At 38.8% G+C, this 14,793-nt stretch overlaps 1 protein-coding gene across 1 annotated transcript; it reads right to left on the minus strand.

Annotated features, from left to right (window-relative positions):
- Window positions 1–520: 520 nt before the first annotated feature.
- On the minus strand, window positions 521–12,059 carry RRAGC (Ras related GTP binding C). The gene is made up of 7 exons (XM_063455035.1): window positions 11,219–12,059; window positions 9,163–9,366; window positions 8,721–8,920; window positions 7,477–7,591; window positions 5,730–5,872; window positions 3,361–3,509; window positions 521–2,387 (listed from the first exon to the last, which is right to left on the minus strand). The coding sequence occupies exons 1-7, from the start codon at window positions 11,402–11,404 to the stop codon at window positions 2,236–2,238; spliced, it is 1,149 nt and encodes a 382-aa protein (XP_063311105.1). The 5' UTR covers window positions 11,405–12,059; the 3' UTR covers window positions 521–2,235.
- Between the last annotated feature and the right edge of the window lie 2,734 nt (window positions 12,060–14,793).

Consider the following 14,793-nt stretch of genomic DNA (forward strand, 5'->3'; position numbering starts at 1 on the left):
CCCACCACTTTTGATGATTTCAGCATACAAGGGCAGAGGTAGCAGCTGCAGAACTGAATACAAGTAAGATTGCAAGGGGGGCAAGTGAGGCCTATAGGGTCAGAAATATATGTCTGTGTTCCTGACCCTTAAGTGTTTCTTTAAACTTTGCAATGTAAAATTTGTCATTTCTGCAGAATGGCATTGTTTTACATTGCAGGGATAAACAGACACTGAGCTGATGTGGCCTGGGTGCCCATAGTGTCTCTTTAAGTCATTTTAAAAGTTTATTAAAAAATGTTTCATTGAGGCTTATATTAGACTCCTGTCATAATGTTAACCAGGTTAGATTGGTCTCTTGGTTAAAACAGTAATTGCAATTTATATTGAAACATTTATTCAGCAGGAGCTGATCAAGCAAGATAATTTTAACAATTCATAGAACCACAATTAAAGCCAGACTCATTAAAGAAATGTATTGGTCAATAACCGCTCAATAATCAAATCATGTCCAGGTCAGTACAGCGTCAGTCACGTTAGCTTAAGGATGAAAATTGCTATTGGCAAATACTTTATTGAGAACCCTTCTTATACATAATTCACTGAAAGAAAATATAAATATAAAAAGGCATTTTTCCCTCCATTTGTCGTTGGCCTTTACTATGGTCCATGTGAATTTCCAGCCAAGAGTACACTAGTCAAACACATCAGGTAAATGAAGCATTATATACGAAGTTTACAGTGGCACTTAATTATGCAGCAATCCAGTGGCACCCAGCAAAACAAGGGATTTTGGTATTTCAAAAAGGTGCAATTGCAAGGTTTTTGACTCACGATACAACAACAATAATGAAGAAATTACTAACCGCAAAAAATGTTAGCGCAAGCAAAAATATTATGCACTAAAATATATAGGCATCAAAATATCACAAGGAATGCATAGTCCAAAGTAAACTAGAACTTTATAGTAGTGTTACTGCAGTTATGTCTTAAACAGTAAAGAAAGAACGGAGAAAAAAATACAAAAAAAACACAAACACCTCACATAATGTGTCAAAGAAAACCCTAACCTGAAGTTTGAGTACATCAAAAGCATTTAAAATTTTAGAAAAGCATGCGTGTATTAAAGGACTTTGGGTTTCACCAAGACAAACCAGTGCAGTTATTTAGCAGCTCTTTAGAGAAAATATATATATATATTTTTTTAAAGTCATAATTTTGATTTCTTGCACAAATTATATACACACACAGTTACAATGATACATTTTTTTCGGTGGGAAACCCACAAAAACACTAATTCAGATTCAACACAACACTTGATGGCACCTTTTTATTGAATTTTCATTTCAAGGTTTCTTGGCTGGCCCAAAATAAAAAATAAAAAATTAATGGAAGGCAACATAATAGTTGCAAAACAAGACTTTCATTCATCACAACCTTGTGCTGCATCTTTTGTTTGCTGGGAATTCCTTTCAATATATCTCAACACGCCCCCCAAAAAGGACTGTAGATATAGAAACAAACATCTGCGGAGGGAGATATTAAATATATATGCAATCCAGTGAAAAAGCACTTCAATGTTTATGCTAGTATTTCATAAAAGTGGAAAAAAAAAGAGGTGTAATCTCATTTAGCTATAAGCGTTAGGAGAAAAAACAGTGGAATGTCTGCAGTAGGGGCAAGCACGCTGACTTCTCTTTCACAAACAAGATTGATGCTGATCGATTCCTTTGGGAAGGTTTTATTATTTTTCTTTTAAGAGATAATGGAACTGCAGGCTATTGCCAAGGGGAAGTGTGCATTCTATTTTTAATTTATCTTTTCAATGCTTTAAAGGCATAGGTTTAAAAAAAAAAAAAAAAAACCCAGCTGAACAGTCTCTAGGGTCAGAAATAATTATAATTTAAAAAAAAAATGGTAAGATATTTATATAGTGCAGCACTTCACATAACCAGGCGTTTGTACAATCATCACAAAAGCACAAATCATCCAAGCCAAATCTTCTCAATGTCTATGCAAAAACCTAGCATGGAAAATAGTGTCTGCGGTCTTTTTTTTTTTTTTTTATGGTGACAAATCTCAAATCCAGTAGATATTGTTGTATAGCAAGATAAGGAATTCCACAAGAAAAGGATGTTGATGCTGCTTGTAGTACCATGTATATCAGACAATGGCCTTACAAATGAGACTTGCTCTGTCTCAAGGGCAGTGTTCTCTGGTTACTTGTTGCAGAAGGGAGGGTCTTAAAGTTTTGTCCTAGACTGCATTTGCAGGAGTACCATTGTGAGTCACTGCTTTGAGGTTTGGACTACTAGCTTGCTGACTGAAGGTCCTGTGTGTCGCAGCACCTACTTCAAACACCTCATGGATGGCTTTACGAAAGCAGTGGAAATTGTAGTCTATTAAACCTGCACAAACAAAGAGAATTGATTATGAACATCTGCAGTGTGTTAAGTTAAAGGAGAGAGAAAAACAAAAAAATAAAAAAACAACACACAAGTTGTGTTATACAGGTACTTTTCAAGATATATATTACCCTCTCAATTCCATCTACAACACTGATTGCACCAGGCTTGCATTTGCTGACCTTCCACTACATGGACTGAGAAGGACTGGACTACAGGCATCCAAGGTACCCTCAATCTATTGTTAAACTAAGTGAGCTCTAGTGGTTCTAGTGCTTCGAGTGTCAAAGTCTGTTTATTTATAGATCTGACTATATATTAAAAAGCAACAGTCAAAATGCACTGAGGTAGTTATGGTGTTCCAATGTTGTCAAACCATTTTCCACAGTTTGACAACTTACCTGGGCTCTACAAGTCAGAATCTCTCTGTATAGAGCTCAGATAGCAAACAGACTACTTACATTGGTGATGGGTACCAGGGTACTCCTGGCATCATATCCACTACAGTGCACTGCAGAGGTTATGGAGCAAGGCGTATTACTTTAAATGAAGTAATAAAAATAAAAAATAAAAAAGTACATTTTATAACCAATTATGTTGGTGTTTATTTTATTATTTTATGTGTAGAGAAGTGGTTCTTAAGATGGCAGTCTAAGCACCAAAGTACACTGTAGTTGTTCTGGTGCCAGGTGTTGGCTTGCCCCATCTCATTTTTAAAGAGAAACTATTGTCACCAGAACCACTTTAACTTAATGTGCCTGTAGCCTTAGCCAAAGAAGGCAGTTTTTACATTGCTGAAGATGTTCTCTGGAGTCTTCAAAAAAAAAAAAAAAAATCATGTTACATTTAATTGTAAACCAGAGAAAAATGTGAACCTTAAATATTTCCAAAACAACACATGACAAAACACACTCATACCAGGAAAACAAAGTGAAAGTAGTGGAAATAGATTTTTTGTACAATTAGGTATGCTCACCTTTTCTTTCAAAACTCTCTTCCCTAAGAATACACACTAGTGATAGGAACTTTGTAACTTCTTTCAAGTAGAGCACTGTTGTATTGTTAAGTTTTATAATTGCCATTGATTCCTTGTCATATGCAGTTCCGTTGCAGTCCGCATGCAAGCTGAATAAACAAATATACAAATTTATTACAATACTTAAGGACAGTGAATGAAGGGCATAAAACAGTTTTGTTACTGGAGAGTAGGGCACATGAAGCATACAAGAGTCCAACTCCATACCAGTGGTGATACGAAAATTACTTCCTTTGCATGCAGCAACTCAAAAAAATACAGAAAATAAATGTCACAAAAAACATAGAATAAAAAGTAGTATTGAAGCAGCACTGTCATGCCGAACTTCCCTTTCCCTAATTGCTTCCTCTCTCAGGATATGTTCTTTATTTCTTCCAGTCTGCTCTAGATTTCTTTTAAACTTAAGACATAAGTAGGGACTATTTTGTCTTATGTATATTTCCTACGCTTGACCAGCTTTGACCAGCGGACGAGCAAAGGGTGCTCCGTTTCCGGTGGTCAGAGCAATTTCCCCAATTGTCACCTTTCCGCCGTTTCCTCCTTTCACTATTCCCGAACGTCCTGTCATCTAGACAGAACGCCGGCAAAACTACAGAATTTTGTCCTAACAGAATGAGAACAGTTTGTTCAGTCATGTTAGGACGACAATCAGTACTTTTAGGTCTGTTCAAAATTTCATTCGAATGAATGAAATTCCAATCCGATCTGCGGCTGCAAAGTAGATAGCTCCCTGATACCGAGGGAATTAGGGAGCTATCGACCGAAAGACCAAGATTGGTCTTTCAGCCAAATTTACCAATACTAAGTAAAGATTACTTAGTAATTAATCTGCCCCTACTGGGTATATCACGAGTAGGGGCATGTTTAGTAAACAGTGAGCAGCCACTGTTGTAAAAAATAAAGCCTTCCCACGCCCTGCAATTTGACTCCGCGCGCTCGGATTGGTTGGTTTAAACCAACCAATAAGAGTGCTCTGATTGATTGGTAACTTGCAAAGCTCAAATTTACCTATCAGAGCACTCTTATTGTCCTCTAATCAGAGCGCTCTGAGTCAAATTGTAAGGCGTGAGAAGTCTTTATAAGCCTTTTCCTGCCCTGTAAAGCTCAGTCTGCGTGGTGCCATCGCTGGGTGAAGATGGATTTTTTTGGGGCGTTGGGTTTATTTTTATGGTGTATTTTTTATTACATAAATAAATAAAAAAAAGGTTTTAGAAAAAAAAAAAAAAAAAAAAGGGAGGACATCAAATGGCAAGTATTTTTTTTATTCATTTATTTACAGGTATTTAGTTTTATGGTCTCCCCCCTCACTATTTTTAGGGTGAGGGTGGTAGGTGGGGCTTTATTTAAAAAAAAAAATTTGGTGGGGGGTATTTTTACATTTAGCCCCACCCATCGGCATAGTAAGTAAGGGCATTTGTGAGATTTCAATCTCCCTTATGCTAATATGCGGGGTTATACTGACTCCCATGAAGTGGCAGGGAGCACAGATACCTGCCGCTTCTATTTTTACCTATTAGAAGGAGGGAGCTCCTTGTAATAAACTGAACAAACAAACGAACACCGATGGTGTTTGTTTGTTCGTCGGAAATTTCTATTCATTCCTTTGTCTTTCTGACGAATGAATGAATATATGAAATTCCTGTCCAATTTTTGGACAGTAGCGAATGCCCAAGTGGGCATGCGCGGGAATTTCACAGCACTATCTAGTGTGAGCAGATGACGTGTCCCACATGGACCTCATCTGCCACACAAAGATGGCGGCACCCAGGACCTAGGTCCGGGCACAAAATGAAGATTTAAAAAAAAAATAAAATAAAAAAAAAGTAAAAATATATAGGTACTTTACCACTTTTTTTTGGTTTTAAACTACTACACCTTTTAGTGAATATAATTTCTCCTTTAAAGTGATCATCTACATAAGCAATGAGAGGAACATGAAGATGCCCTGCCATGGATTTGCTTGGCTATGCTTGGGTAAGTGGGGACAGACAGATGCAAGGGGAAACCGGTATAAGAAGATACAGACTGGAATTTAAGGAAAGCCACATTTGGGGTTTGGGCACAATAAACAACAAATGTAAGGAGAAACATAAAAGGTGTACGGAGGTAATGAAACATATGGATAGTTCTTTTTTTCCTAATAAAGTGTGTCCTTAACCCCCTTAAGGACAAATGACATGTGTGACATGTCATGATTCCCTTTTATTCCAGAAGTTTGGTCCTTAAGGGGTTAACATGTAAAATAATTATGAAAATACACAACTCTGCAATGTTCAAGGTTATATGTATATGTGGTATCGAACACTAACCTGTATATACAGGATACATCTATTACAACATCTATCATATCACAGCACAATTCATATGACTGCATGTCTACCGGAGAGCTGTCTGTGGCAATGTAGATTTTACTGACCACGTCAAATAGAAATGCCTTCTCAATGCCGGAATTCTGAAAAGAAAATTGAAAATAAACAAACATAATACTCACAGTATAAGGAGAAGTAAGCCCCTAACTATTACACACTGAGAAAGGGAGAATTCAAAGTGAATTGCATACTTAGTAAAATAGCTAAACTGAAAAAATATCAGTCACCTTGCTTCCATTTCAGCTACTCTAGCTTTAAATTTGAAATACAGGAATCCCTACTAAGAGTCTGCTTACCCTACTCTCCCTAAATACAGTGTCTGGGGGCGGGGGAAATATGTAATCGGCGAGGGAGCTGTATACTACTTTATCTCCCTCGGATGCCCTGCAGTGATGCAAGGAGCCAAGCTTATGACATCACTCCTGCCCCAGTATCACTAAGCAGAGAGCGAAAGAGCAGTGAGGAAGGTCAAGAAGATTAAAGCTGACAAAGGACCCCAGGGAGAGGACCCACACAAGCTCACCCACAGGTAGGGATGCTGGGTGGACCCCAAAAGAAAACAAAAACTATAAATAAAATTTGTGAGTGTTTGTAATTGAGAGTGCGTGTGTTAGTGTATGTGTATGAGAGTGTGTCAGTCGGTCAGTGGGAATGTGTAGTGGTTAAACAGTGTGTGTGCGCCAATAGCAATGTGTCTGTCATTGAGTTTGTGTATCAGTGAGAGCCCACGGGTCCTTGCTTGATTCTTGCACCAGGGCCCGGTAATTTCTAATAAAGCTCCTGCCTACAACATGCTTTCTCTATTCTGACTGCCAGGAGCAAAACACAAAGCTTATCACAATGACTAACAGGGAATGAAGACAGAGGTGCCCAATTAAAGGTTAAAGAGGTGTGGACAACACCATTTAAATTTGTCATACCTCACAAATAAATATTTGCTAAATATCCTGATAAGTAAACAGAATATTAAAAATCCTAGATAAATAAATATAAGGGCATAAATACTACTACAGGATTATTTGATAAATTTAGGAATTAGGAAAGTGAATTTACAATTCAGAATTTACAGCCACAACAAAACCAGAAACATTCTCCAAGTCAGACCACTAATTTGTTAGTAATTTAAGGAGAATTTAAATGTTTTGTTGAACAACACACAGTGTTCCTCTGTGGCAAACCATAATTATATTTTTGATCTTCAATTTTTTTGGAACATCACCCTTAACTACTCCGTCATGGAGTAAAAGAGGCTCCACACCTCAAGGCAGTCTCAGTCTAATATCATCTCCATGATGATTAAAGACAAGTCTGATTGTGACACAATTTTCTACATGATTTAGCCTCTCCCAGCACTGGAACAGAACAACATCAGAACAAGCCCCCCAAAAAAACACCAAATGGCTGCAGCTACTCAGCCATAACCTAGAAATAAAACCAAGACAATTCAGCAGGGTCAGGGGCAGAAAAAGACAATCACGGAAAGAATGAGATGTACAAATGTAATTAATAACAATGGCACACTACAGATAAGCTTATTGTATATTTGTGAAGACACATGCTTATTAAATAAAGAAATTGCTCAATGTTATCGCTTCTAATGGTGATTTACACATGTTGACATTTAAAATTTAACACAACTTAAACTAAAGAGTAAAAAAATCTGATGGGAAAAAATCCACATACTTACGGATATAAATATGTTTAGGAGGTTTTCTAATGTTGGCAATTGTGGAATCAGTTTCTGCACAACTTTACTGAAAGCTTCAAATATAGAGTGGTCATATATACTAGTCAAGTAGAAGCTGGGAAAAAGAAAAGTTTGTACAGAAAGCATTAAAAAATATATATAAAAATGTGTTTATAATAAATACCTACATACTGATGAGAAACCCCACTTAGAGCACATCTCAGAATGCAGTGCACATATGCAAATAAGAACAGTTTGCCTCTTAGATTCCACCATTCTATTGGCCAATACATTTTTGCATGTCAGTTTATCTATGAGAGTGGCTGCTGACAAAGCTTACAGTTTCAGATAAACAATGTGTTCAGCACCTCCTTGTCCTTTTGCCCTCCCTCCCCCCGCATTCCCCTCACCATCAGTGGCAGGCATGCTTTCGGAATGGTTTTGCTACCTGAACTGTTCTTTGCCAACTGACATGTATGATTTTAAATATATTTCTGTATAATAAAAGGGGTTTAAAACCACATGGGATCCGATTTTCAGCAACATTTTGTCATGCCAATTCAGTAATACTACTTTAAAAAGGGACACTACAGGCAGGTAGACGACTTCAGCTCATTGAAGTAGTCTGGGTGCACTGTCCCTGTTGCCTTAAACATGCAATTGTAATTATTGCAGTGATTAATAAACTGCAACAATTACCTTGCAGGGTTAACTCCACCTCTACTGGCTATCTGCTAGAGGCACTTTCAGGGGATAAGGCGACTATTGGTCACCTAACTGAAGCTGGAAGTCCTCATGCTTTGCATAAGGTCGCCTCAGTTGGCTGGTGTCAGCGCAGAGGGACATCGTCGCTGGGGTCAGGTAAATGACAGAAGGGTTTTTAACCCTTTCAGCACCACGTGTTGGGGGTGCGAGGGAGGTGTGCAATGTAGGTCACAATAGGGCTAGGAAAACAACTTTGGTTTTCCTAGCACTGTAGTTTCCCTTTAATAAAAGTTCACAGTATACAAGAACCTTGATTACTACACAACCAATCATAACATTTGAAAATTATGCACAAAGAAACAGGAGCTCTGTAGCTACACCAATGTTCTAAAGCTACAGTATCACTAAAATTTCACAAAAAAACATTTGTCATTAATACATACATCTTAAACAGTAACAAACAAACAAACGACACCTAGAAGAAATGGCCAGAGGTGTAAGCAAGTGAACTCCAAGTAAAACACAAGGAAGAAAGTTACCTAAGATGAAGTTTTTCAAGACCAACATCTGCCAAGTCATCATTGGCTCTCTGATGTATGTCCCTTTGGGTTTCAATCTTGTGGTCATCTGACAAACCATCAACTTTGTGAATGAAAACTTCAAAGTTCATATCAGGATTTGCTTTATAGGCTTTGGTAACTGTGACATGGAGTCTGGTCAGTGCTTCCATGTAATCATCCTGAAAATTATGTAACACATTAAGTTATATAAAATAAACACTAAACCCCTATAAAAAGGATCAATCTTAAATTATATGTTTACAGCAGATTATAGGCCAAGCACTTCAGAAGATATTCTCCGCCTACCATGCCTAATGTGAGTAAAATTAATATTGCTAATGTTATCAAGGGGCCTACTCTGCTTAGACCAAGCAAACATCAGCTCACACCCTTGAGTTTCCTTGTAGAATTCATGAATTACCTGGGCATCAATCACATATATTAATGCTCCTGTTCCTCTGAATATCATTTCATAGTCAAATGTCGGATCAAAAAAGTCCACTTGTCCTGGGAAATCCCATATTTGGAAATTCACAAAGGAACTATTTGATATGTCATCCTTGTAAATTTTGTTGGTACTTTCTAAGAACAAAGTTTCATTTGGAGACATCTTGTGAAAAACCACCTGAAAGAAATCAAAGCAGAATGTTATTCATAAAAAAAAAAAAAAAAAAAAAAGTTATTTTCAAAAAATTAAACATTTCAGAATTTAACTTAATTTGTGATGGCTGCTGAGATTGGACAAAAGTTTATGGAAAAGAACATCCATGTACCATAACCAAAAAAAAAAAAAAGTAGTCCCTATATAAATTCCATCCATATTTTAATTGCATCAAATGGCTGAGCACAGTTGCCACGCTCATCTAATGAAAGACAAAAGATTACCAAAGATATAGGTAATGCACAAGTTCAGCCAGTGAATTAGAAATATGTACACTAATGGGTCAAGCAGGCTCAAAAACATTTAGAAAATCTCCTACCTGGGAGGCAAAAGCAAGTAAGAATTTTTTTTTCCTGGTGCCTGGGATTTGTCTGACCGCCCAGTGGAGGCTCCCTGAAAAGGCAGTGTTTACAGTGAAAAGCCTGCAGGAACAGTTTATAGGCACCAGGGCAACTGCATTAACCTCTAGTTGTTTTGGTGCCTAGTTTCCCTTTAATGGTGATGTTACAAAGGACTCTAACAAGGCTGCCCCTATACCAGTTTTATATTACAGGCCTCACTACAAAAGTAATGAGACTGTGTTACACCACTTAAACAAAGTAGAAAAAAAGTGCAAAAAAAAAAGAAATTCAAAAGCTTTCCGAATCAAAAAATACCTCCTACAAACATCCAGAGCCATCAACAACCACATGAAAGGCAGCCTGCTAAACAAAACCTAAACCTTGAGTACTCAATGATAACAGCTTCTTGGACCTTTCCAGGAATTTATAAACAATAAAATGTAAATTTGTAACATGAAACTGCTACAGTTGCACTATTAGTTTGTTTTACAAGACAGAAGTAAACCTATGACTTGTCAAATTGAAAACATTTTTAAAAAGCAATTTTGTGCCTTCTGTACCCTAAAACACTTAAAAGACTGTGGATAAGAAGAAATACTCTGCAGTCTTAGGTCTCAGATCATCAGATTGTAATGAAAGGATAGCATCCAGCATTAAAATCACTCCCCTTCTTCCTTTTCTTTTGCCACAACATGAAAATGTAGCTGTTTTGAAGAACACACCCCTTTGTTTATAATCAGCATCATTATCTATTAGTCCCATTATTTGTATGGTACTTATACCAGTACTTGGACTGCTATAAGCATGGTGTGTTACGGTTTTAGAACTTGGAAATAACACAAAGTAATCTATATTCCATCGCAGACAAAATAAATAAAATAATAAATATGTGCACTCCCCCAGTAAATTTGGATTTTAGCAGTTTGTGTTAAAAACTGAGAAGCAGGGGCATACAAGTATGAGACCAAAATAGCAGAGCCTGAGGATCTTCCCATTCCCTTTATGTTGTATAAATGTATTCCCTAATCAACTCTGGGATTGGTCAACATAATTATTTTCTAAGCCAGGGTGTGCAGAGAAAGCCCTTGTCAATATCTACACAGGGAGAGGATGGGAAACTGGAAGCACCTTATTTCACTGTGTCCTTTGGAGAATTTGGACAGGATGGGTACCCATAGACTAGCCATGGATTGGGATCACCCTCTAACAAGTGCTGGGGGTGAAAAAAAAGCCCTCGTGATGGTGTGATAATAGTAACTCCCATCATGCTTTGACTGCCTTTACGTTAGCAAAGTATCACGGGACTTGTAGTTCTAGAAGCATAGGATATAATGTGTGCTTCCCCGCTATGAAACTTATGTTCAGGGCTGATGGCACTACAACTCCCGTGATGCTCCACTGTGCGTTTAGTCATCCAAGCATGACGGGAGTTGTAGTGCCGTTCTACCTGTGGCTGGGGATCCCCGTGATCTCACCTTCTGGATCGAGGATTTCCCGCTCCTACGCATGCCCATTAGCAGGATCCGCGGTTTGCTGTCCGAAGCGGTCGAGCTCTCATCTATTTCCGACTCGTCGGCCCCATAGCCGAAGTCCTTGGGGAAGGAGTCGGCCACCCCATAGCTATCAGCCATCTGGTCCTCCCCGGTGTACTGGATGGACATGGTGACTCGGTGTGAGAGGGCGGGTGATGTACTGAGCTGGAGACTGAGGAGAACCCGTTAGCACATCGCACGAGCCGCCCGGGCAGTCACCATCCCGTCTGCGGAAGCGGATTGGGGGCTGCGGTCACTTTAAATATGGGTGACTGTCCGCGAGCGCCGCACCCGGTCCCCTGCGCACGTGCCGGCCTCCTCACAGCGCGCGACTCGTGCGCACCGCACAGACCCGAGCCGCTCGCGCCGCGATTCCCCGCTGTGAGCTGTATGGCAGCGATAACAGTATCGTAGCTACATCGGCGGCTAACACTGCAATTTCCTCCTCTACCGAACCTAGCGCCTAGTATCCGCCTGCTTTCTTTCGCACAGCCTTGTGATTGGCTAGCTGGTCAGGCTATGCAAAGCTCTGATTGGCTGACATGGCTGTCACTCATATCAGTCGTCCAGCAAGTTTAGTTGTTCCTGAATCATGTGTTTGAAAATCACCTGACTGAGGGAAAGGGGGAGGGGTGCTAGATTGTTCATGACCCCTGACCTGCAATGGTGGAAGGCTTCACCATAACATGGGGATCCTCTCCAATAACAGCCTGAGTCAGGCATGGAGAAAATCCTGACTGAGCAAATAATAGCTAGTGATGATGTGGTCATTCACTAAACTTTGAGTAGTAGAGAAATAAAATGTGAATGGCAAAATGTAGGAAAAATAGCTAATTTAGAAAAAAGTTCTAACAGCTAGTCACAGTTTAAAACATAATAAGAGCAAATGAATGGCACTTTCCATAAAATTACATAGTATTGGGTGAAATGGTGATACTCCCAACACCTCGAAATAGTGCACAAAAAAAAAAAAATACACACCGTGTGTTAACACACCAAGTATTTACACCGTCTAAAGTGCAATATAGAGTATATATAAAATTAATATACCTATGAACTTCTTTAACGTGTAGTCACACGTACAGTAGATTTTCATGTGAAGAATCTACAAAACAATAATGGACAACACGTGGTGTGTACTGAATAATATAGCTTAAAAAATTCAATGTGGAATATCACTCACATATTGCAGAGCCGTACACACTGATTGTAGCTCCCAAGGTTGCCTAAAAGGCAAAAGTTGTGTTGGTAGAAGTCTGGAATGGATGATCCAGTAGTATAAAAGCAGCAGTAGTGGAAATTGTAAAACATTTATTGAAACAATAAAATATAATATAAGGAACTGTGAAAAAGGAAGTCCTTGATTGTACAATACTATACAGTCTTCTATGTTTGCAGATGCGTTTCAATTCTAAACAAGTTTTCCTCAGTGCGTGCATATTGCACTTTAGAAGGTGTAAATACTTTGGTGTGTTAACGCGGTGTGTATTTTTTTGTTAGCTTATCAAAGTTTGTCTAGCTTTGAGCAAATGTTGTTATTCAGATTTTAATCTGTCGCAATTCAAAGTTTAGAGAATAAAACAAATCTGTAGGGATTTAAAAGTTGCTCTAATAAAAGCCAGATGGAAGGGGGATGGGGGGGGGGGGACATTCCAAGCAAGTTTCACTTCAATTATTTTTTTGGGTCCATTATTCAAAACTAATTTTATATTTAGTAAATAGCCCAGATAGTCCCACAAAGATTTAATTTAAAATTGAGTGTGGAGGGAGGGGAGAGTGTTGTTTTATTAGTTTGGAATAGTTACTCACTAACTACAATAATCACACAAGTTATTCACTGACGGACCGCCTGGCACCCCGACTGGGTACCTCCATCAATCACTGCTTCTTAGTACTGGCGAGTACCATAAGCACTGCACTGGAATACCATAACCACCGTAAACCCCACGAACCACCACAGCTTGGTTGGGGTCTCACCGTCCTCCACCCACCCTGGACCCAAGACCAGGATCCAGCTTCCAGTGGGCAGGCCTCTCTTAGTGATTATATTCAGGGTAGTATAGTGATTATAGCAATCCCCAGAGTGTAGTTCTCCAATCCCCCAAACATGAGATGAAACTTCATGAAGGTGCAAGATGATCTGATCTTTAATGGTTCAGGTTGGCTTTTATACAATTCTCCAGGCCAGAGGAACACCCCCTGGACCTGATGGGGCACAGGAACACAAAGGACACAAACCAATCAGAACAAACATACAGTCTGTGACATGGCCACAATCCCTCCCCTCTGCTTGGGAGATAATTGAGTAAAGTCCTGTAAGTAACTCAATTATCTCCAGGCAGAAAAAACACATTTTCAGAAAGTACACAAAAAACATAACATATCTCCATAAATCTTACATCCCCTAATAGCCAACATATCCAAAAATCACCCAGATCAGAGCAAGGGTTCAGGAATCTCCTGGAAGTCTTATTTTTGAACCACCGTGCCCAAAACAGTTCCAGAGAATTAGTGCTAACGGTCGGTCTCTCTGTCTGGAGTACAAAAGTACATACCTGCCTTTTAAAGTGCATTGGGCAAGGTATATTGCACGGCCCATAGTCCTGAGGCAATAGTCTGGCCAGCAGGCCCCTCCAAGAACTCTTGATGAGGTTCAGTTTGTTACAGGGCCATAATCACAGGGTAGGAGGCTGGCAATCAGGCCCCTCCAAAAGCCAGTGACGAGGTTACTTTCGTCATATTCGCTAACTACAATAATCGTAAATATAGTAGTTATGGTACCAGCAGTACTCATATTGTACCTCTGATTTTCATCAAACACTTCTGCATTTACAAAGGCTTCCTGCATGAATTCTGTTAGGTATAAAAATACTATGGATACAAAAAAACAAAACAATATCGACACTTAATGTGTATTTATAGTAAATACCAGTGAGAAATATCAGTGAAAAATACTTATCTCAAAATTCAAGCATGACAGCCTCCCAGGTCATTACCCAGCATAAATGACCTTTACACAACGAAATATAGAACAACCAGATATATTTGGGATACGGCTGAAAGTAGCTGTGGGGGGCTGAAATATCCCTCCTGTTGCTCCGATAATGTAGATACCACACATGACTCCAAGGATGTCAGGAAAAATTCAGCAGCTTTATTCAGGATGAAGCATCACCCATAAATGATAAAATATAAAGTATATAACAACAAGGTCCTACGCGTTTCGTTCATAGAATATGAACTTCCTCAGGGACTAAAATTTAAAACAAATTGTACAAAGCAGTAACAAGTATAAAAAGCAGCCTTTAATGCAGTAAAAGTATAAAAATACTATGAACGAGTACCTAGAGTTCTAACATCCTGTTTGAAAACTGATTTCATCTTACACCAGAGAGAGTTTATTTTAATTCAGCTGGCCAAGTTCTAAGTTTCTTATACTTTTTACAATGGATATCTGACAGGGCTGAAAAGTTCAAGTCGTACACTACTAGCCAGACCTTAAAAGTTACTTAGCACAA

The sequence above is a fragment of the Pelobates fuscus genome, chromosome 1, assembly GCF_036172605.1.
Source record: "Pelobates fuscus isolate aPelFus1 chromosome 1, aPelFus1.pri, whole genome shotgun sequence".
In the NCBI taxonomy this organism is placed as follows: domain Eukaryota; kingdom Metazoa; phylum Chordata; class Amphibia; order Anura; family Pelobatidae; genus Pelobates; species Pelobates fuscus.